This window comes from Stenella coeruleoalba (genome assembly GCF_951394435.1).
Source record: "Stenella coeruleoalba genome assembly, chromosome: 4".
In the NCBI taxonomy this organism is placed as follows: Eukaryota; Metazoa; Chordata; class Mammalia; order Artiodactyla; family Delphinidae; genus Stenella; species Stenella coeruleoalba.
This window is the reverse complement of record NC_137149.1, coordinates 99,964,015-99,989,519: the sequence shown is the minus strand read 5'-3', so window position 1 is coordinate 99,989,519 and position 25,505 is coordinate 99,964,015. Positions and strand designations below refer to the sequence as shown.

Here is a 25,505-nt window from a genome sequence, read left to right as displayed (position 1 = left end):
TGCTGGCATTTGGCACAGAGATCAGGATTTCAAGGAAGCGAGCCACTCTTTTATGAACACTACTAAACTGAAATGTCACAAGCAGCTTTTGATTAAACTATGATTGTCACAGTATATAGGAATGAACTAACATATGGTGTTTTTAAAATAAACTACTAACCACATCCAGTGGTTTCAATTAAAGAATGGTTCATTGCTTACAAAAATTCCCCTAGATCCAGCTGTCTGCCAAAAAAGTCCCATTGCCTCACTGAATTTCCACTGTCATCAGGCAGATTACTAAAGGGCCAGTCTTGGATTTGATGTGGACACTCAGGGTAACCTCTGTAGAAAGTACTTTCCCCCAGCTTTGTCTTGTGGCTGAACAAATCCTGGGGGTAATCTCCTATAAGGAGTACAAGTTGAATTGCAGTTATATTACATGGCCTACTAGAAGAAATAGAGAATACTTAAAAGAATTTTTTAGAATGCTAAATAAGGTTATACCATAGTGTTCTGGAATTTTTAAAAAATAATAATTAAAAAGTATTAAGAAGAGGACTAGTAAGCTGTAACACCCAAGTTCCTGATAGAAGGAACATCTCAGAGATGACTCTAAAACCAATACAAGGAAATAATGTAAATAGATGAATGACAGGAAGCTAGTTAGAGAATCACTGTCATCATTTCATAATCATGAAAAACTATCCCTGGGGAATTAAAGGTAAGGCAGGTAGAGGCCACTTGGAACTTGTTTGAGGAGAGCATGTGGAGACCTGGTCCTGCTAAGAAATGGGGTTCTATTTTGAGGGGTGAGATGTTAGCCTCTGGCACTCACCCAGTGATCTTTCTGTTCTTTGGTCTCACTGCCTTTCTCAAGAGTAAGGGTCCCTCCACGTTCTCTCCTTCTCAGAATTCGTCATCGCCTCTCTCTCCTTACCTTCAGTGCCACTCATGTGCTTTCTTCCTCTATCCCTACGACTGGCCAAAATGTAGAACTCAATGACATTTTAAAAAATCAATTGTTACTTAAAATAAATACAAACTTCACGTTGGTTTTTCTTCTTATACATTGCCCTTGACTGATCTCTTTTTCGTCTAAACTAGTGTGAGCCTTCTATTAAAATAAGGTTCTCCACGCCTTCTATTAAAATAAGGTTCTCCACACCCACTCTTAAAGGCAGTACATTCTCTCCACCTGCCAGACAAGGAAAGCATCTCTGTCACTTCTACTGTATATAAAATATGCAAAGCAGATCCTCAAATTTATCCCATTATATTCACCACTTAGATGTCTTTACAAATGTCAGAAACAATCATAAAATAATAGAATAAAAGGAGCTTAAAGAGAATGTGTCATAAACGTATTTCCAGTCCATTTCATAGAGGAAAAAAAAACCTATAAACCTTCCAAGTTTGGTTCAAGCATGCAAATAATAGCTCAGAAAAAGTTTCCTCAAGCCACACACATCTGATCTAAATGAGTGGCCAGTGGAACACCAGTTATCCACCTCCAGCCCTTCTTAACTACAGTATCTTTTGCTCAAAATCTATATTTAAAACTTGGAGGAACAAGGGAGAGTATTAGCTGTTTCTGGGTGTGGACATCAATAAAACAATAATCCAAAAATCTTTTTGAAATTCTTTGCTTGTTTGTTTCCTTGGTTTTTGTCTGTTTGGGGAATTCAGCAGTTTCACAAGCAGTAACAAAGTAGAGTCAAAGCACTGACAGGATTTTAGAGTTGCTCATGCATGCATTCTGGATACTGGGTAAATCTGCAGTGAATTTCTAGTTAAAGAAATTGCTATCCCCATGACTTGGTAACAGAAATCACCCTATTTTCTGCTGAAAACAGCTTCAGTTTTGAACAAACACAACTTGCTATATGGTCCACATGTTTATTGGAAATTTGCATCCAGAGGTCACATTTTTCCATTACACCTAAGTTATTCCTTCCCAAAGCCTCGTAAATGAAGCAGAATCAATGAAATATAATTGCTTTCTCTGTGGCCCTTGTGGCAAAATTTGGTAACAGACAAAGGATAACTTTAATACAAATTGATGGATCACAGTAAAACAGCTACCAGAAGTGGCTTCTAAGGGTATTGAGTAAATCCTGCTTTTTTAAAAAATGGAATTCTGCTTAATTGGCAAATAGCAGAAGAATAAAAAATTTCAGGGATGCTCTTGTTTCAAAAACATTACATCATAATTCTGAGAAGGATGTACAAAGGTCACCTAAGTTCATCTCTGCAGCAACATGGACTACTCTGTTTATCCATAATAAACATACATAACAATTCTTAAAATTCTCTATGTAAGACACTCCACAAACAGCCTTGGTGACATCAAGTGATTAACAAATCTCACTATCATAAGTAACCTCTTTTATACACTATCCTCACTCAGCACAGCGGAATATGAACCGCAAACAGTCATGCAGAGGCAAGCTTACTCCAATTCAACATGTTAATATGGTTCTTTAGTGAAATGTCATCTAAAATAATATTTTGCATTCTTGCATTGACATGCGTATCTTCACACATTTTAATACTTTCTCATGAGAAAAAGTACATGCAGGGTAGCACTTTTATTTCTGTTTCGAAAACATGAACAATTTCTATTTTATTTACGTGCTAATTAATCATTGCAAAACAAAGCTGTAGAACTATATAGCATGAGAAAAATTACTTTTCTCTCTTTTCATTTCACCATTATTCAACTCACCCTCTTACACAACTCTGGTGATTTCTATTTTAATCACATTTCAATAAGATTTAGGTGGGGGGGTAGTATTTTTTTTAACTAAGGTCGTTGTTAATACTAAATAATTACATAACCTTTCCTCTTCAGTTTTTATTTCTCAGACACAGCAGAATATTTTAAACTAACTGGTAATTTCTAGACATTTTATTTGTGCATCCACTCAAAGGATATGCTATTTCAGAACATGACTCAAAATAAGTACGAAATATTGCTCCTGCCCGTGAGGCTCTAATGATATGGCTGGAGAGCCGACACACAGCTGAATGAAAGAGGTTAAGTCAACACTTGAAGCATCACAGGCCTAAGTACCAGAATATGTAATGTACTTGTAAAATAACATAAAATACTTGCCACAGGAGTTCAAAAACTGGGAAAGTCATTATGAGTGGGTGTAAATGCTCTCTTTAGGACCTTGCTGAAACAGAAGTAACCTATAATTTTCATTAAACTATTGAAAAAAGTAGAGGAAACTCCACTACATTCTCAATTTCTTTTTAAATGTCTATGGACCCCAAGTGAGGAACCTGCTTTCAGTAATGAGGAGCATTAGAAGGTTTTTTTTAATTACCATTATTGTTTGTTTATTTAAAGAGAGACTAGATGGAAGGGACATTTTAGATACCTGGAAGCCTTGTCAGAAATAACTCCCTCCTAGGGAATTCCCTGGCAGTCCAGGGGTTGCGAGATACCTGGAAGCCTTGTCAGAAATAACTCCCTTCTAGGGAATTCCCTGGCAGTCCAGGGGGTTGCAACTCTGTGCTTCCACTGCAGGGGGCATGGGCTCAATCCCTGGTTGGGGAACTAAGATCCCACATGCCATGTGACACCCCCCAAAAAAAGAACAGTGCATTTTGACAGTATGGAGGTTCCTTAAAACACTAAAAACAGAATTACCATATGACCCAGCAATCCCACTACTGGGCATATACCCTGAGAAAAACATAATTCAAAAAGACACAGCACCCCAATGTTCACTGCAGCACTATTTACAATAGCCAGGTCATGGAAGCAACCTAAATGTCCATCGACAGACAAATGGATAAAGAAGATGTGGTACATATATACAATAGAATATTACTCAGTCATAAAAATGAATGAAATTGGGTCATTTGTAGAGACGTGGATGGACCTAGAGACTGTCATACAGAGTGAAGTAAGTCAGAAAGAAAAACAAATATCGTAAATTAACACATATATGTGGAATCTAGAAATATGGTGCAGATGAACCGGTTTGCAAGGCAGAAACAGAGACAGAGATGTAGAGAACAAACGTATGGATACCCAGGGGGGAAAGTGGGAGGGTGAGGGGGGGATGAATTGGGAGATTGGGATTGACATATATACTCTATTATGTATACAATAGATAACTAAGAAGAACCTGCTGTATAGCACAGGGAAATCCACTTCACTGTACAGTAGAAACTAATACAACATTGTAAAACAGCTATACCCCAATAAAAAAAATTTTTTAATTAAGAAAAGAAATAACTCCCTTCTATTTCAAGTTAGACGCTAAAGTCAGAAAATCCAAATAAGAAGATAATGCCTTAGGAATTCAAAGGAAAGGGCAGACACAAGAGATACTTAGAAGGAAAAACCAATAGGACTCAGTGAGTGGCTAATTATGGGAGAAAAAGAATAGGGAAGAATCAAGTATTACTGAGATTTTGATTATACAGGTAAGAGGATGATGGGGACTCAGTGCTCACAACACCTCTATAGAAATGTGATGAAAAGTCAAGCAACACTCGCCATCCATGGGAAAGTTATTAAAAGAACCCAACATTCCTGCTTCCAGATTGTGGTCATGGAAGAATTCCAGAGAATTTATTTATAGAGTATACCCATGGTCCCCCATGGTCCCACATCCCAACTTCTGCATCAACAGTTCAAACCCATAAAGCCCTGAATCTAAATCCCTGGTATTAAGAACCCATATAGTCCTTTAAGAATCTTTTTTTTTTCTGATACGAGAAATTTCCTGAACAGAATACCATTTCAAGAAGATCCCTACCAGTATCTTTCATTCTTTCACTGCATTCCAATCACACACATTCTCACACACATACCCACAAATACACTCACACCCCCAAGCTTCCAATCTTATCCTTGAACCCAAACCACAGGATGAGTCCTGCCTTCTGCTGAGGAAGTAATACCTGTGACAGATAGTCATTTACACCCCCTTCGCTTCTCTAGAGTATACTTCACATCTTAAATTCCATATACAGCTCTAGTTTTCCCCCATTTTCCACCTCAAGTCACAGTCTCTCTTTAGCCCTGAGTACCCCAGCACCTGGAGCACAGTGGAACCCTCTGAGGCCTCTTGAACTCATGAGTCACTATAAATAGCAGCAACATCAACTCTCCCATGACACACGTAAATGCACTATTCATAACATCTCACAGCATGATAAAATGAAATAACTATTGTAATAGAATAGGCAGAGGCAGCGAGAAATGACACCCTTCCATAGCGTAAAGGACTGCCACTTGGAGGCCACTTCAAGGTGATTTCAAGAGCGCTGTGTTTCCAAAATGCAAGGCTCCCTAAGAGGTTTATATAGTTACCCAACTGGAGAAGGCAGAAGCGCTGTGACACAGTGCTCCTGTACTCGTCAGCATCACAGAGGAATAAACAGCAATTATTTTGTACCACACAAAACACAACATTGTTGAGCCAGCCTTGTGCCACCAAAAACACAAGTATGCCAAACATTTTTCCTCTCTGCACAGCACTGCCTTTGAGTTGCTGATGCGTCCCACCCAACTGCCCTTCTTAACCAGATTAATTTCACTGAGAAACACAAAGGAAGAGCCAGAAAGGGATCCTTTTCAGGAAAGAAGGAACAGCCCATTTGCTTGCTGGGGCCCAGAAGTGGGAATTCCAACTGTTGACTGAAGTCAAGGGCACATTTGGTAAGCAGAGTCACTTGCTAGTGGCCCTATGTTACACAAAAGCACAGCACAATAGGTATCACCTCTGCCCCGTGAAAGTCTTATTTCCTTGGTCCTTTCACCTGCCAGCCAGCATCCAGCCTGTACCACTGGCAAGTTAAGAGACTTAGCTCTCCCAAAGATGCCTTTGGGAGCCAGGAGCCAAGCTGACAGCCAAAGCAAAGGAAGAACTAGTGGGATTTTATAGTAGAAAAGGCCAGAAGAGCTTAAAAAGCAGTGATTAATGTTCACAGGGAATTAATCTCTGCAAAGTTTTAGTCTGAAGCTTTGGCATTACCTGTGTACAATGGATGGGAAAAGATGAGCTTGAAGAAAATGTTCAGAATAACCCAAGATAATAATTGCTAACCAGATACACTTCCCATTTAATACTCAGAGCACTATGAAGTAACCTCTGTCATTATTCCCTTTTTACAGGAGAGGAAACAGGAGCACAGAGAGCTTAAGTATCTTGCCAAGGCCACGCTGCTGGTATGAGCTGGGATTCGAACTCTGTGTGGCTTGCATATGTGCTCCTAACTGATATGATACCCTACCTTTCCAGTAAAATTCCATCACAAGTGGCCCTTCTGAAAAGGCAAACTTTAAGTTTTCAATTACTTTTAAATACCAAAAGCCTTTGTTTCAGACCTAAAGATAAAGTACTTCCTCCTACGTACATAAGATGAAAGATAGAGAAGAGGATGAAAAAGATGGTATATTTCTTTTGTGTTTTGTTTCCTAACAGGGACAGAATCTACCTCCTTTCACATACATTCCAAAGACTCCCTTCTCTCCTACATACTGCTTCATTTGGGGGATACACAAATGGCACACCGAAAATTTTTAAAATCTTACTTTGTGATATCAGCATTAAGGGTCTTGCCTAAAAACATTTAAGAATCAAGAAAAAGTAGGAATGCGCCCAGAAGAATGAGGTCAGGTGTGGGGAGGGCGCAGGGGGGTGTGTGCGCTGGGAAAAGAGGAAGTCAAATGACAAAACCCCAAATAATCTTGGCTCTTATGAAAAGCTACTCTGTTCATTTCCCCGGAAGCACCGAACAAAATCAGCTGCCCATTTCTCTGCTTCAGTTTCCTGACTATAACTGGATCACCAACGGGCATCCATTGTTCCAGGCTCACAGAACAATGTTCACTAGCATAAATGCATCAGTTCTGGTACACATCCAAAGAGCTAAGAAAGAATACCACAAGAGTGAATGAGTGTCTGTGTGCGCATACCCAGCGACCAGATTCCACCACGGGCAAGACATAGGTGTGCGAGGCAGTTAGCACCGCCCAGCGCCGATGCATGTGCAAGCTTGTCAAGAGATATACTACACATCAGACCACTATGCTGAACAGGATGTTCTGCTTGTAGCTCTGTTTCCCAACATTCTACACATCTTCAGAGTCTCTGCAGTCACAGAGCAGCCTGTGATTCCCCCATAAGCATCCCAGGGCACTAACAAAACGCAAAGCGCACAGGTCAGAACCATCGATGGAAGGTCGCTGCACTGTGTTTGCAGAGCCTAGCTCATCCAGGACCACCTTCCCACCCAGAATGGGCAACCCTCAGAGGATGGCAGCTGCTAACTTAGGGGGAAAAAAAGTGCATGGTGGGGGAGGCGAAAGGATTATTTTTAAGGAAGAGCACAATCTAGCTTTTCTCTCCACCACCTACTCCACACACCACCTCCTCGTTCCCTTGTCTCTCCTCCTGCCTGCTCTTCCATTTCACTTGTCTCCCCCAGCCTCTCTCCCCATTACTCGTGTACCACACTTCTCACATGTGCTTTCTTCTCTGTGTCCCAAGCTGAGACACCAGCTCGGACACCACACTGAGAAGAGCAGCTGTGTGAGGACTCAGAGCTGCCACTGAGCTCGGAGGGGAAACGAGGGTGGCTAGCCTCCTCCTCAAAGCTCCAGATGCATGAGATTCAAAATGTGCATCCACTCTTTAGAAGCCCTGTCTTGAGACCAGAGCCACAGAGAAGGGAAAAAAGCATCTGTGTTATAAGTTCAATGAACCCGTTAATTATGTCATCTTCCTAATGTGCCTAAATACTGGAGGATATTTGGCTTACGTCTTGTTATAAACGTCCTTTACTATTCATTCTGTGCCTCCTTAATATGGCTTCTGAAGCTGAGCTGCCATTCTTGTCCGGAAGAGTAAGCATTTTTTTTTGCAGTACGCGGGCCTCTCACTGCTGTGGCGTCTCCCGTTGCGGGGCACAGGCTCCGGACGCGCAGGCTCAGTGGCCATGGCTCACGGGCCCAGCCGCTCCGTGGCATGTGGGATCTTCCCGGACCAGGGCACGAACCCGTGTCCCCTGCATCGGCAGGCGGACTCTCAACCACTGCACCACAAGGGAAGCCCCGGAATAGTAAGCATTTTTAAATGTATGGGATGAATCCACGTGCTCTGTGGATCAATCCCTTCCATCACCTGTGGGTGATGAGCAACTCAACACACTCAGGAGTCGTGTACACAGACCAAAGTACCACTTTAGCAATAGTTCAAATAATGAGGCACTTCCCAAAGTAGTATAATTAAAAGTTAGGACCAGACTGAAATGGCAAGAGAAAAAGGCAGAGCAGGGAAATATAAAAGATCATGTGTGAGGATTAAAAACCAGAAAATCAACTGGATCTTTACCTATAATGTGGGAAATAGACCAACAGAAGTAATGTCTTCCGCTGTAGTAATCAACTGCTCTTCAATAAGCATTTATTAGGCACATATATACTATGTACCAGACACTGTACTAGGTGCCAGAGATAACACAGGTGAACAAAACAAACCTGATCCTAGCTCTCAGGGAGCTTACGATGTACCATCAGCACAAGACAAAACTGTAGGCTAACAAAGTCCCAAAGTGAAACATGTATTATGAAGGAAAGAGATAAGAAGTGAGGGGGGCTAACACTGGAGAACCTACGTCAGAGAGAGCAGTAGGGAAAGGCCTCTCTGAAGAGACCAAACTTTAAAGCTGGAACATAAAGGGAGAGAAAAGCTAACCGGGGCCAGAATGAGTGACCATTCCAGAAAGATGGGATTGCATGAGCAAAGGTCCTAAGGCAGAAAAGGTTTGGGCACCACTGAAAAAAATCACTGTGGCTGAATTAAAGTGAACAAGGAGCAAATAACACAAAGGACTCTGGTGAGACACAGTGGGCCCTAACGCCCAACCGAGATTTCATTCTAAGGAGTGAATGGCATGACCCAATTTAAACTTCATGATGATCACTGCTGCCACTGTGTGGGAAGAGACTTGAAAGGCGGAGTCTGTTGCAGTTGCCTTAAGCAAGAAATAAGGCTTCCCCGGACCACAATGTGGCAGCCAAACCAAAAAAGAGTAGACAGATTCAGACATATTTTAGAAGTAGAACCAACAGAAGTCATTGATGGATTGCATATGGAGGTGACAGCAAGGAAAAAAAATCAGAGATGATTCTCATCAAGTTACTCTATTTCCATGTGGGGCTTCTTCAGAAGTTACAAGCATGACCTGCTACAATGCCAGGCCCTTGCAAGAATCTAGTCTAGAGGACCTGGTATGTCTGTAAACATAAGTTAACTCAAAAACCCAAGATCCAAGAACAACATAAACTGGGTGGGGCTGTTCCTGACAGACAGTAATGGCAGGTATTTCAGTGAGTTTTCCCATAAGAATTTTATCTTCATGTTGGTGTCAGAGCCCTGTAGCTTCCCCCAAATCACAGATTTAAATGTCTTTCCATATCTGAGCACAACAATCTTAAGTAGAATTGCACCAGATAAACCAGCCACCAATCTCGTTAGTCTCCATGATAAGCAGTGGAGAAAATACGGTAATTTCTAAGAGGATCTTCATGTCAAATTGGATGCCTCATGTCAAATATGTCACAGACATATGACAGCATAACTTAGTGACTAGCAGAAAGTAACAACTATAAAATACAAATTTATAAATCATTTATTATCATTGTCCTTAACAATGATGTCTCCATAGGATCGCTTCAGAAACCAAGTATACAACCCAATCCAGTACTCCCCAGGGAGGAGACCTCTGAGGGTAAAGAGAATGAACTGCCTTCCTTATTTTACATGTTGTACTCAAACTGGTCCCCCAAATGCCACAGAAAGCCACAGGACCCCCGTGGGAGAGACAGGTTCAGTCTCAGTACCTTTCTGACCTGTTTATTCACTATTACCTACTTGAGTATTACTGGCATTGTTTCCACTGCCCTTCCTAAAAAGCTATTACATAATTATCATCTCAAAATCCCTTGGTCCATTTGTGTAGGTGAGCGTCTCTTTCCTTTTTAGTATTTATAGTGATGATGCACTCTTGTTCTTAAATTGCAGAATGAGAGATTATGAGAGAGAGAGAGGGAGACAGAGAGAGACAGAGAGACAGATCACACACACGCACACAGTGGAGACGCACCTCTGATTCTGGCTTAGGCCTTGCCAAAACAGATAGCAAATGGAGATAAATAGTAGTAATTTATTTGGAAAGGGATGTTATCTTTTGTTCCTCCAGACTATTAACTGTGAACTTTTCTGGCTGCATTTCAAGGAGTTTGCTTGAGACAGACCCCATTTTTTTAGTCAACATATGAACAGTTCCTTTCAGAAAGGCTCTCCCCCGACATTCCAGTGAAAAGCACAGAACTCTTGCCTCCTGCCCTCTGGTCCCATCTAAGTCTTACATTTATTCCAACACTTTAAAATTTTAATTTAGTGGAACATCTCCAAACTGTCCTCAAAACTTTCCTCTTCAATTTGGTGGTCCACCTGATGGCTCCTCTCAGCATAAGTACCTCTCTAGCTGCTAAGCCACCTGTTCAGCTCCAGGAGAGAGACTATAAAAAAAAAATTCACAGATCCACACCACTACACTTCACACCCTCTTTAATTTAACTCTGTAAATTCACTTTTCAACACATCTGAGCTGCTAATTCTAATTTGGCCTCTCATCACCTGCAAAGACTGAACTGGATCTTTATCTCCACCACCCATAATAAAGCGTTTTATTGCAGGTTCCAGACTTCTGCAAGTGTAGCAAAGAGAGGGAGAACTGTGCTGAGAGCTCTGCCAACATGAAAAGCTGTCACTATGTAACTCCTGTTGGGGAATCTTCCCAAATTGGCATATGTTTCTACTGCTTCTCCCTTCTACAGCATATATTCATGTTCCCTTCAGCCACAAAGCTGCCCAGATAGCCAAACGTTCTCCATATCAAAAGGAACCAAAGCAAGAGACACATACACCTAAACACACATCCACCCTAGCGCTTGAATCCAAGGATGTGCTTTGACCTCCTGCTATTCTGTTCCTAATAACACCTCTATCCAAAGTATGATATCTAATAGGTTCAACCTTTCAAGAGCTGTGTCACTCTATATCCTTCTCTGATTTTCAGGATGCTTTCCCACTATTCCTTTTTAAATCAACCTGGCTAAATGTCACCTATATTCCTATAAATGTCATATATATACATACATATATATATATAGATAGATAGATAGATATTTCTCATCTTGACCTACTATCTTAATAGAACCTATTTCTAAGCAGGAACAATCCAAAAATTTCTTGAAGAATCTCCCAGTTACTGTTGATAACTGCAGTTAAATGCCATCTATAACATTCTGTCCTCCTTCACTAGTCAAAACACACAACCACGCCTAAACTCTGTCCCATCTTTTCTGACCAGCTCAGAATGTTACCAGATCTCCTCCTAGACCAACCTGCTGGGACAAGAAAAGCCTCTCCAGAGACATTACGCTTCAGAGGGCACCACTCCAGTATCGCTGCGTCCCTCCCTGTTAGCCACAAGATCTTGACACGTGTCTTTCCCCAGGCTGCGGGAGTGAAGCAGAGAGAGGCACCCACACCCAGGGAGTACTCACTGAGAGGCTTTAGGATGCTGCTACTGGACTCATCCGCGTTCTCCACGTCGGACTTGTCAGAGTAGTTCTCAGAGATTCTCTCCTTTTCCTTCTTTTCTCTGTGCCCTGCCTTTCTCTTGTGACGTCTCCTTCTCCTGTAGCTCTTTGGCACATGGACCCCGATGTAGATGGTGTGGTGGCCTGAGGAAGGTACACAAATCACCAGTCATTTCAAATCACAGTCTCCGCTGCACAGAAATTGCACAAGACCCACAGGTCAGAAAAAAATGTCTATGAATTCAACACTACCATTCCATATTTGACAAATAAACCGGAAAAATAAAATCTTCTCCCAATTTTCATTGCACTAGACTGTAAATCGACCTGTTGGTTGGCACGAGGATTCAGTGACGGTGGGCTCTAATTCTATCCAGAGAGACCTCTTTGTTTAGGAAAGTCAAAGAATACTGAACCGGAAATCAGGAATCCTTGATTCTGGTCATACCTCTGCCATCAATGAGCTATCTGACCTTGAGCCTGTCCCTTAGCCATTCCAGGCCTCAATCTCACCATTCATATAAAGAGAGGCTTAAATTGGGTAATCCCTAGAGGCCCTTCCAGTGCTAACTTTCCTGGAATCTGTGATTATACTGAACACAGTGATGAAAAAGGAGCTCTTGGAACTGTAGGGGGGGCGGGGGTAGGGGGGAGATCTAACTCAAAGGTCAAGAGGTCATTCTGCGGGGTATAAGGTTTTACACTAAAACTTTTTTTACCCAATCAGCAGAATAGAGACTTAGAACTGGGACAAACTAAGAAAAAATAAGACATACTTGGAGAGAAAATTTTAGAAATACTCAAATGTTCACACTAGGAAACAGCTAAAATGAATGTCAGCTACAGTGCCATTCTCATTTTTCTTTTTTCGTTTGCAAAAGTTTCTAAAAACTGGTTGTTGCAGTGATAAAAATAAACCCAGCCCAGTAAAGATTGCCTTGAAGAGAAGGGCATGAGGAAAAAAGATTGTGAAATGCTTTTAGTTCTCTAGATGGAAGGAGCTGCAAAACTGACAAGTGGTATTATTTTTACAAAATCTGATAAGACAGAAAAAAAAGGGAACTCAAAGTTCTACATTTTTTTTTTAACTGGAAAACTTTTACTTTCACTTTATATACGGTCTAACTTCTGAATGCGGGAACCACCATTTCGGAAGTAATGTGAAAACTTTTTTTTTTTTTGAATTGCAAATAGGAATTGCAAAAAAGATGAGATAATCTACGGATTTCCTTTCCCATTCTGGCATTATTCCTTGATGACCACTTTACAGTGCTGCACACAATATCACACACCCACATGCAATACACATACATGCAAATGTCTGATGTAAATGCTGTGAATTCCTTTCCAGGGTAACTCATCAGGCATATCTAAAAACACCATAATCCACAGGGTTGTTCCCTTAAACTGGAAGGATTAAAACAATTATATCAAGAAAGAGGTTCCAACCAAGGAATGCAGAACCCTAGGTTAATGGGTAAGCATTCAAAAGAAAATATCTCATACTTGGAATGAAGTTGGAGGCATCTACATAAAACATGAAGCACCAGCCCCCAGCACACACACAGATATGCACACAAACACACAGACACACACGCCAACTCAACTACTAAAAAGCACAGTGAAATTCTCCTCACAGAATGTGTGCCAATGAGAAATTTATCATGTCTAACCATTTACAAGCAAATTGTTCTCATGGGAAAACTATATTATACTAGGAAGTAGGAAATGTCTCAGAAACAATGTGAATTAAGAAACAGTGTCAATTGTTTCCTGCCCTCCGGTTACTGAGGGAGTCCTGCAGCTTTATCTCAAGTCACACAATATATGTAAGCAAAGCCAACCAATTTCTTCAGTAAATCAAACTCTGAAAGCTTGATTGCCTTCGTTCAAGAAATAGGAAAACATCATGAAAAAAACTAAGAGGTTGAAAAAAACTTTTTTAACCTGTCACATTAAACATTTTCTTATTTTGTTATACAGCAGAAACTAACACACCATTGTAAAGAATTATACTCCAAAAAGATGTTCAAAAACATATTTTCTTATTAAAAAATGGTAACCAAGCAAAAAAAAAAATGTAGTGGCTAAGCTACATGAGTCAAATTGATGTTACACAGAAAGATTTTTTTAATATATTTACACAAATCTGCATAGTATATTTGATAAATCATTTAAAAGACAGTTTACATGGGCTGATAAGATTTTAAGGTAAGATTTCTGGCTATAAAGTGTTGTTGTCAACCCAACAAAAGAGTTGGGACGATTCAGAAGGTGAGTTTTCAAAGCCCAGGAGAGAAAGGTACCTTACCTTCAGAAACCTAACCGGAGTCGTCATCACCATAAAAATGGTGCCACTGTATATGCATCATGATCACAGGCCTCCTCCCTGCCTTAGGAATAAGATTCAGCTTATCCCCATCTCCTCCTGCCCCTCCCTCAGATGCTCCCCCAACCCCGCCGACTTTCCCACAGGTGGGGAAGTTTCAGACACGATGCTGCACCATGAAGCCCAGGTACCAAGAGTGAATATGGTTCCTTTTAAGACAGCCCGGGGCTTCCCTGGTGGCGCAGTGGTTGAGAGTCCACCTGCCGATGCAGTGGACACGGGTTCGTGCCCCAGTCCGGGAAGATCCCACATACTGTGGAGCGGCTGGGCCCGTGAGCCATGGCCGCTGGGCCTGCGCGTCCGGAACCCATGCTCCGCAACGGGAGAGGCCACAACAGTGAGAGGCCAGCGTACCGCAAAAAAAGAAAAAAAAAAAGCCCCTATTTCAGACATTTTTATCAGCTTTATTAAGGTATAATTCTTCACATACCATAAAATTCACTCATTTTAAGGGTTCATATTCAATGACTTTTAGTATATTTACAGCGTTGGGAAACATCACCATAATCCAATTTCAGAACCTGTCGACCGAGCCAAAAAGATCCCTCATGCTCATCTGCAGTCACTCTCTGTTCCCCCTTCCCACTCCTATCCCTTACTAACACTCTTAGGCTTTTTTTTTTAATTTTTTTTTCCCTTTGCGATACGCGGGCCTCTCACTGTTGTGGCCTCTCCCGTTGCGGAGCACAGGCTCCGGACGCGCAGGCTCAGCGGCCATGGCTCACGGGCCCAGCCGCTCCGCGGCATGTGGGATCTTCCTGGACCGGGGCATGAACCCGTGTTCCCTGCAACGGCAGGCGGACTCTCAACCACTGCGCCAGCAGGGAAGCCCTCTTAGGCGTTTTTTTATACTCTCAGTGATGGCCTCTGGGAAGCTACAATTCTCTGGTAACCACACGGCTATGAATTTTGGGGGGGATCCTTACAGCACAGTAAAATAGAATACGCCTTGGGTGAGGAAGCTCTCGCTTTCCAAGAGCTGCCAAACGAAACCAGGGCACTGAGATGAGCAATTCAAAATGCAAAGCATTTTCCTTTTCCTCTCGTACATTACTGGTAACTACATTTTCCTTTTCTGTCTTCGTTCAGATAAAGGAAAAGGAACGGGGTCCTGAGGTTAAACAAGCCTTTAGGACCTCAGAGACAGTGTTTGTGTTTCATCAATTACTTCTCAACCTCTTTTCATTTCAGCTTCTTTGCCCACCAGAAGAGAGGAAGGCAGCCTCACTCTGGTGACTGGGGGAAAGGCATGCTTTTTCAAAATGATGACCAAATCGTTCATAAGCTGTATGTGCTAAGTACCAAAAATACCAGAAATAAAATAAGCTGGAATGAAAGCATTCTTACCACCTCCACAAAATACCTGTCTTTAGAGTCAATAGAAGCAGCATTACTGATTTAAAAAAAAAAATGCTATTGTTGATAAGAATATCATAGGTGATCTCAGTACTTATTTTCATTAAAATATCTTTACCTCTCTCAGAGATAAGCCATGAAGATTGATGGCTATTTTTAAAATTACAACTCCCCAAATGACACCAAGCAGTGGAAGGTGTAGTATTATTTTACATGTAAAATGCAAAGGAGAAACTTGATAGACAAGATTTCTAATTCAGCAAGAGTCTACAAAACAGTAAGATGCTCAGAGAATCAGGGACGATTACCTGCTTAATTTATGAGTGAATTTTAGGCGCAAAAGAAAAAAAATTCTCTGGTAGAAATGTCAGTAAAAACTGCTTCCAAAGATAATGTAAAAAGAAGAAGGAGCAAAAAAAAAATTTTAATAGGTAGAATTCAAAAGGAAATGGTGATTGTTTTAAATGTTATTAAAATAAAGGTTACATTCTTGCTACTCAAAATTTTGTAAAGTAAAACTACTGGAATCTACATTTGACAGTGTTCTCTTAGGTGTGAGTCAAAGGGCGTTCAGTCCTTGATTTGGCAGTGGCCTCAGTAACATGTGTTCAAATAAATACCCCACATGCCTTTCTCTGACAGATGGTGCAAGTTCCCAACAAACTCTAAATGTCTTGGGAATATCTCACAATCCATCCACAGCCAGTACTACTGGGAAGAAAACATGGCTTTCCTGGTTATCTCTGACCATCAGAAATCATCACTAGGTGATCCCTGTTTCTTCCATCCTCACGTGCTCCACCTCAGGTGAAAGCAGAAGTCCTGCCATGTTATCATGTCCACTTCTCCCAATTCCTAAAATATTTCTAAACTAACAGCACTGAGAGCTGCTATCATGATTTCAGGCCACCAGAGAACTTTTACAGCTAGTAACTCTGTAGCCATTCACGTTAAAGAGGCTTTCACATATACCCACTTCCCTACCAATGATGATTTAGGACTTTGTAGAATTAAACCCATCAAATGAGCCAAACTAAAATTTTTGCAGTGGACTGAGTGGTTAACAACATATGCCTCTCTATGCAGGATAGATCATTAGCTCCTTTAGGAAACATGGTGCTGTGTTTATACATACAGATGATAGCAGCCATTTATGGAATTCTTACAAATATGCCAGGTTCTGGCTAGGTCTCCTACTTCTATTGCCTCATGCAATCCTCACAACTGCACGAATTAAATACTGTCATTATCCCCATTGTACAGGCAAAGAAACCAAGGTTCAGGGAAGTCAAGGATATTGTCACCAGCTAACCCATAAAATCCCACAGGAGAAATATCTCTCAGGTCTCAACATCAAGAAGAGTGAGTGCTTCATTACTGCTTTGGTGGTGCTTTGTCTGTTTTTAGGGTGGTTTTTTTTTTTGTAATGTACACTATATTTACACTACCTTATAATTGACTGTGTTTCCTTCCTCATGCTGAAATAGAAGAGACAAATCTCGGGCCAACCGGTAGTAGGTAGACAAGAGTTTCGCGACGTGAATTTTAAACATGAACCTTGCTATTCCAACTTTTTACCCGTTATTTTCCCTTCACATTAAACCTTTTTGGAATAAAGCAGTATGTAAATATTTTTTAAGACCTGAGATGTCAGTACTGGGGGTAGAAGCTGTGGATGGCTGGGGGTGGCTGTGAGGGAAGGTAGATTTCTAGGCAGAGATTCTACTTGTCCTCTGGTGATCCTTTAGCTACAGTTAAATCTATAGGCCTAAATCTCTGCCCAGAAATCTACCTTCCCTCACAGCCACCCCCAGCCTCCTACAGAACTTCTCTAATACTGAGGGATGTTCCCAATTTGATTTTTATCCACATTGTTGCTCTTTCTATAATCAATGGAATTTCTGTTCTCTCCAGTTCGAAGCAAAGATTCCATGACACTTGGCACTTTACATCATTCTTTCAGAACTAATCAGCAATATTCCACAAATATAAATTAAATTCTGCCTTCTTTGGCTTATCTAAAGAACAAAATTGAGTTATTTGTAGTGAGGTGGATGGACCTAGAGTCTGTCATACAGAGTGAAGTAAAAGAGAAAAACAAATACCGTATGCTAACACATATATATGGAATCTAAAAAAAAAAAAAATGAAATAAAGATGCAGACCTACTAGAGAACAGACTTGAGGACACGGGGAGGGGGAAGGGTAAGCTGGGACAAAGTGAGAGAGTGGCATGGACATATATACACTACCAAACGTAAAATAGATAGCTAGTGGGAAGCAGCCGCATAGCACAGGGAGATCAGCTCGGTGCTTTGTGACCACCTAGAGGGGTGGGATAGGGAGGGTGGGAGGGAGGAAGATGCAAGAGGGAAGAGATATGAGGATATGTGTATATGTATAGCTGATTCACTTTGTTATAAAGCAGAAACTAACACACCACTGTAAAGCAATTATACTCCAATAAAGATGTTAAAAAAAAAGAGAGAAGAAGAAAAAATAATGATAATTTAAAAAATAAAGTAACCTGGTCTTATGCCAAGCCGCCTAAAACACGTTGTAGCTATTGCCGAGGGGGATATAGGGGAGGGAGGCAAATTTAAGAGATATGTATTATTTCTTTTCAATTATGAAAAGAACACTGTTGGAAGAGGAGGCAAAGACCCTGGGTGAGTGATAGATTATTAAAAAGATGTTGTGAAGACTTTACTTCTTGGACCAAAATGAATCATGAAGGTTTTTTAGAAGTACATGCATAAGAAACCTTAAACAGAATCACAGTATCAAGTCCAGATGCCACAGACGTTGTGTGTTTGGCACTTTATATAATAAAAAATAGATCAGTATGTCTAATCCTAAATACTTTAATAAATAAATTGCTACTGTATTACTCACAAACCCATAAGAGTGTCCATAACCAGTTCTATTAAGAAATAATCATAGCAACACTGCTAATTTACTTGAGCATAAATACCAGTTCATGAAAAGAAAACTCACTTTGAAAGGCATGATGTAATTTTGCAGTTAACAGAGGGTAAGTCAGCCCTTGGTTAGATGTTTGCATGAGGGTACACACTTCAAACTGACACCACTACTCAGGACAACAGATGATTTTTATTTCTGTATTTTGGATAGGGGCAACTTTTCACATAGAAAAAAAAATAATAATGCATGTGTTTATTAATAGGTAATTGCATGCTACATATGTAATCTATTTATAGACCATTTTGAATGCTGATTAGTAATCTATTTTATTATTAATGCTACCAATTACACTTAGGAGCAGGCATGCAAGTAAATAAATAGTAAAAGTGATGAAAAACAGGGAAATACTTTTCTTCCCACTGAACTGCATGGGAATTTTGTTCACTGAAAGCCTCCCAGAAATCCTTAAGGCAACTTGGGGTTCCCCCAAGCAAGACTGATAAGAAATCTTAGCTTGTTACCTGGTGTTTACTGAGCACAGTACTTTTAATATTTAATATTTGATGCTGATAATCACGATGATGATAACAATCTCTAGGCAAGAACAAACAGCACAAGGAAAAGGTCTCAAACAGGAGATGAGCTTATGGTGACTTAGCGAAATTCTCGTCCTAAAGGAGAAGCTAAAGCTCAGGAAACTTCTGCACCTGCCTTATAAGTGCTCATTTTTAGCAAAACAGTCCTAATCACAGTGTTTAGGTAAAGGTGAGGACCCTATGACCACACACTGAAGTTAAGTTTCCATTACAGCTTCCATTATTAATAGCTGATAACAGAAGCTAAACTAACCAGCACTGTGTGAAGTCTGAATTAGTGAGTATTTTTTTAAAGAAATGCAACCTTATTATACTCAGTGGTCATTCATTATTTGAAGATATCTAGGCCAGAACAACCACTTGAAGGCAGTACAGGAACCTACCTTGATGAATAAACAGGACTAAAAATCACCTTATATCATTTATAAACTGCAGCTCCTGAAGTGCTCCACAATCAATAAAAAGCTGCTTCTCCAAAGTAATTTTAACTTTGCTCTAGCAAAACCTCTTTTATATTCATACCTGTAGATATAAAATACCTATATTTATACCTACGGCTATACATTTATATTGAGATTTATATATATATTATATTATGTTCTATTATATATATATATAATCTCTATGTATAGAGATAGAGAGTTAGGCATTTTTAAGGACAATCCGAATCCAATAGTGTCAATAAAGTGTCTTTTCCAATGTGTCTGGTGCACAAAGGTAAGTGTTGTTCTTATATCTCCCTCCTATTTCCAAAGGGGAAGAAACAAAGTACTATTTCTCCTCCTTCCCACTCCCCTTGAGCCCGGATAATAACTTGTGAACACGCTCTGTTCTCCAGCTAAGGCACTCCGGAACACTCACTCTGCGCAGGACAAAATAGCCACCTTTAGATCAAGTCTAACTCGTCCCTCAGCTGTTTTTTAGTCATTATGCAGAGCTTAACTGTGCAGCAGAGGCAATACCTTCCATAACCTCAATCCTCCCTCACCCGGCCCAGGAACAAATGCCGTGCCATGTCCACCCTGCTCTGGGAGGGTCTCCCCCAGAGCTTTCATGCCGTGAGTGCCGACCCCCAGGGTTCAGGTCTGTTGTCCTTTTACTTGACAGCACAGAGAAGAGTGGAGCCAAAAGGCCTGGGAAGGCCAGAGCCAGTCAGGGCAGGGCTAAGAGCCAAGAGGAGCCACCCAATAGGAAGAGGTGAAACCTTGACTCATCCTGACATCCCAGAACCCCGAAAGAGCTGGAGCATTTTAATGTGCAGTACACATGCAGTCAGACAAAATCCACCTGTGAGCCAAACACAGAGAACTGACAGTTTCCATTATCTCTCTTGTGGTCACCATTTGCACAACTGAATGGCAAGTGGGACTGGAAGAGAGAAAACAATGGCTAATCCAATGGTCATTGATAACCGGATTTGCAATTGCAGCCAGAGAGGCAGCTTAGACAGACACATAAATGCGCACATTCACACTCTCATTCTAACCACATTGTTCATCTCCGACTCTATTCTGGCTTCCCTTTTAGCACTGGCCTAAGCCCTGGCTGCGCAATAGGAAGAGTGGTCTTTAGTCGCTATAGACAGATAATCCACCATATAGTCAATGCACTCACGGCTAATCAGGTATCACTAATATTAGTTCACATAATTCCTTCCTCTCACATACCTGTATATAGGTAAATGAGATGTGGATAATGCCATGGGGCTAAAACAATGACCAAGAACTAGGGAAAGTGCTTCGAGAGACTTAAATGAGCCTAGTTAAGCCCAATCCCAGAATCTTCACGACTATGGTTTTCCACATGCACCCAGAAAAGAGGACAACATTCACTGACACCGCAGCTCATAATCATACTTTTAGAGTTGAAATGACCTTAAAGATCACCTGATTAAACCTCTTCATATACCAATGAACCAACTAAAGCCAAATAATTAATGACATAGAGGCCGGGACTCTTGGTGCTCCTGGTTATATAAGGTTTCCTTTCCTACTTTCCTACTACCACGGTACCAGTCCCCGACACTACCCCCCATTTTCCATTGTCTGCAAAATACAGTCAAGGAGGGAAAAGGTAATCGATTAGGCCTTTCAAGTTAGCAACTACCTAGAAGACAAAAATGGCTCAGGAATTCTTGAAAATGTTTCTGTCTTATAACCAGAGAATGACAAGTTTAAATCCACAACCCTTAGTAACCATAAACGGCCCCAGAACATGAAGACGTTCTGGCTCTGACATCTGTCCTCCCACGAGCATCTGCGGTCATGCAAACAATGAGGCCAGCCAGGCTTCTGTCTTCTTTCTCTCTCACCTTTTCATAAGCTCTCCCAACACCTTTTATTCTTCTCCAGTTAGTTCTTTCTACCCCCTATTCTTCCAGGCGCTTCTTTAAGCTCTCATCCATCTCCTTTTCTAAATTCCTTTCCCGCTCCAGAGGAACCAGACTTCAAGCACACTTTTTTGGAATGAGCACTGCCCTGGGAAAGTCAAGAAGCTTGCCTTCCTTGTACTAGTTCTTCCCAATTACTATCAGCGTTACTGCAAGCAAATCACTTTACCTTCTCCAAGGCTCATCTCTCCATGTGTAAGGTGAGAACGTTGAGCTACATTTTCTCTAAAATCCTTTCTAGCTCTAAAAATTCTATAAGAATTCTAAGTATTCTAATTGGTTAAGTGTAATGGAGCACATAGGGGAAAGGCCAAAAGTTTTCTACTATTTCTCCAGGTCCCTTCGCCACTTTTTTTTTTTTTTTTTTTTTTTTTTGCGGTACGCGGGTCTCTCACTGTTGTGGCCTCTCCCGTTGCAGAGCACAGGCTCCGGATGCGCAGGCTCAGCGGCCATGGCTCACGGGCCCAGGCGCTCCGCGGCATGTGGGATCTTCCCGGACCGGGGCACAAACCCGTGTCCCCTGCATCGGCAGGCGGACTCTCAACCCCTGCGCCACCAGGGAAGCCCCCTTCGCCACTTCTTATGAGGATAGCTTTCTCTTTGGGCACTCTTCAGTCTACTCCGATTTGACTCTTTACTAACCATGCCACCCAGATTGCTAACAAAAGCCACCAAGCACTTTTTTCTGCCAAAGCCACTGGTTACTTTTCGCTCCTCATCTACTTGACTCCAGGCAGCACTCAGCACTGTCGGTCACTGGCTCCTTGCTGAAAATGCTCTTCTCTTGGCCTCAGACACACACTTTTCTTGGTTACCCTCCAGCTTCTATGATTGCTCCTTCTCGGTCTCCAAAGGTTGGCAGAGCAGAGCCCACCCAGTCCTCTTCTCATTCTATTCTCTCCCCTTGGTAATGTCATCCATTCCTATGGCTTGAAATGCTAGCTATCTCCCTGGGATTCCAAAAAAACTTACATCTCCATCCCTGCCCTTTCTTTTTAGCTCCAGTTGTGTAGCCAAGTGCCTACTTTAGAGTTCTACTTGGATGTCTCACAGGGACCTCAGACTCAAAAAGCTGATTGCCTACCATCCTCCACTACTATTCCTCCATCGTACAAATGGCACATAAGTCTCCCAAATTGCTCACAGCACAAATCCAGAAGCAATCACCCCCACCCACCCATCTGTCCATCAGCAAGTCCTGGCAATTCAACCCATCTTTTTGTCCCTCTACTCTAACCCAAAATCATCTCTCAGCTGAATCTTAGCAACAGTGTCTCCACTTTTATCTTTGCCCTGTTGGGAAGCTCTCTCCACCCATGAGCCAAAGAGATATTTTTTAAAATGCAAATTTTGTCTTGTCACTTCCCTGCTTACAACCCTCTGCAGTGGCTCCCCAGTGCACCCTCAGTAAAATCCTAAATCCTTAGCATAGTATAAAAGGCCATGAATTATCTGGGTTCCATCCACTTCAGGCCACTCTCTCCCTATTCATGTAGTCTAGCCACATGGGCTTTATTTTCACTTCTCTAACAGGTCTACCTCTTTCTCACCACTGGGCCTTCACACATCCTGCCTGGGAGGCTTCCCTCATTCCTGACCTAGCTAACCCTCTTCACCCTTTAGGTCTCAACTTAATGTCACTCTATGGGAGATACATACCTTGGTTTCCCATGTAACCTCACCCACCTACATGATACACTCTCTAAATTATCACATCAAACAACCTTGTGTCCTTAATTAATGACTGGTTTATTTGACCGCACATTAATTATGTCCCTAATTGGAATATATTATCACTTTCAACGATACATATGAGCCTGAAAAAGCAACATATTAAAGCTTACATATCTGCAACTGTTGGTTACCATTTTGATAAGCTTAAAGAAAAAGTTAATAAAAGCACTGTCCATCAGAGTTAACAAGAAGAGTTAACATAGATATTAACCAACTAATTTGTTAATCACCAGTTATCAGTACTAGCTTTAGTCTGAAAGCATTCTGCAGTCACAGCAAGCACTGGTGAGAAAGGGTTAAGCACAAAGATAAATCACCTGCAAGGAATATAACCAAGGAAGATAACATCTTAAATTTACAGGGTTCATTCTGGGGATTTCAAGTTAGTTTCCTTATATCCCTAGCAAGACTAGGAGATAAAGAAGCACCAATGCTGTTTCTTTGTATGAAAAACTGAGATTCAGAAATTAAGTAATTCGTCAATGGCTTACTGCAAATATCAAAGTATTTTTCTGGTGTTATCCAAGAATCCTTAGAGCATCTCTAGCAGGTGGATAAGAAGATAGGTTATTAACTGCACTCTGTACAAAGGAAATATAACCGCACAAACATGATTGGCCTCATGTTACCCAGTAAGGCGGGGCAGAGCCAAGAACAGAAATAGGTCCTGAGCCTCCTGGTTCCCCACCATGTTCTTTAACCCACAGCAGACTGAATAAAAGTACCTCAACCCAGATACCGACTGAATTTGCCAAATACCTATATCCACTGGATTTGACTGTGAGCTTTCATTTAACATCCAAGACATTGTCTTTATTTTTCAACAGGGATAGAATCGTGTTGAAAATTTAATAATCAACTGGAGAGTAGGGTGGTGATTTATCTAATCCATAAATGTGAGGTTCTGGCCCTCTAGAGCTGATATGCTGGCCAATTTTACTAAAACGCAAACATTCGTTTTTATTTCCAGAAGTTTTGGCCTTGTAAAAGTTCTTGAGTATCCCACCATGAAAAGAGTTGGTAAAGTCACGTCCGGAGAGGTTGAAGTAAAGTCTGTTCTCCTTTCAAAGTCAATACAGTATCAAGAAAGGTGAACATGTTGGATATCGCACTTAGGATAGCTGCCTTGTAATTCTAACTCTATAGAAAGGTAAAAACAATTAACCAGATTTAAAAGCTTTTGCAGCTATTCAGGGAAGGGAGTTATTTAAGTCGCCTCTACTGCTGATTTAATGGATGTCACTCACCACCCTCCCTCCCTTCACCTTCATCCCACCTGGCAATCAGCAGCTTCAGAGGTACAATATTTGGAACCTCCTGTGAACTCCTGCCATGGCAGGCTCTCACCTCAGTCCCCTAAATGCTATCAGCCAAAAAAGTAAAACAAAACAAAACAAAACCAGATCCCAGCAGTATGCTCACCGGAGCAATGGGAGAGCCTCAACTGAGCTTTATTCAGTTTTATTCCATTCTTACTCTACTCTCCCTCATCAGTCCCAATTTTCAATTCCCCCAGTGACTCTGAATCTTGTAATGATAAAAATGGAGAAATACTTAGCTCAGGTTTGAATACTTGGTATTACTTCTATACTATTGAATAATCTCATTGAAATGGCACCTAAATTACATAACAGCCAGTAGTGGACAGAATTACCCTAGTCTATGCTGCAGAGCAAGGAAGGGAAAAAAAGAAAAAATATATATATATATTTATACATATTACATATATAATAGACCCTTGAATCCTCCTCATTGGTAGGAAAATATCATACACTTTAATCTGTTTTCCAGAAAAAGTAACTTTGCAGGTTTTATTAGACAGTGGGCATGCGTTTGTAATTTACCCTGTATGCAATCATGGTTAGTGTGTCTCTTGAAAAACGAGACAGTTTCACAAACTAGGGGTAATGTCTGTCGGAGCAGACTAACCATGGAAATCAGATCTCACGCCCAGAGCTTAAAGGGAATCAGAATGAATCCAAAGAGAAATAAATAGCAGGCCTCAGGAAACTTCTCTTGACCTTTCTAGCTTTCCTTTTCCAATACAAGAAGCAGTAGGTAAGCGTGGTTATTAGGAAGGCAAGGGACAGATGCCTTGCTAAGATGAATTAAGCAAATAACAAACATCATTTCGGTCAGTTCGAATTTTTTGGAATGATAATCATCATGGAAAATTATTGGTGAGGGGAATTCCCTGGTGGTCCAGTGGTTAGGACTCTGTGCTTTCACTGTTGTGGGCCCGGGTTCAATCCCTGGTCAGGGAACTAATATCCCACAAGCCACAATGCGCCAAAAAAAATTATTGGTGAGACTGTATCAATCAGAAAGCAAAAGGACAGACAGTGGTATAGTATAAAGCACTCCTATGCCTAATGCCAGGTACAGCAGCAACATTATTTCTGGTAATTATTTAAACAGTTCTACGGTGAATGACATGTTCTATTATTCTCATTTTACAGAACTGAGAAATTCAAAATCCAAACTCTAAGTTTCGTC

At 41.1% G+C, this 25,505-nt stretch overlaps 1 protein-coding gene across 5 annotated transcripts in view; it reads right to left on the bottom strand.

The window, feature by feature from the left end:
• The window catches only part of SLC4A4 (solute carrier family 4 member 4), a 352,077-nt gene that overhangs the window by 265,921 nt on the left and 60,651 nt on the right, over positions 1-25,505 (bottom strand). For all 5 annotated transcript variants that reach the window (XM_079920094.1, XM_079920096.1, XM_079920092.1 and 2 more), the window contains one exon: positions 11,585-11,764. In XM_079920094.1, coding sequence (XP_079776220.1) covers positions 11,585-11,764 — 180 coding nt within the window. The remainder of the gene's footprint in view (positions 1-11,584; positions 11,765-25,505) is intronic.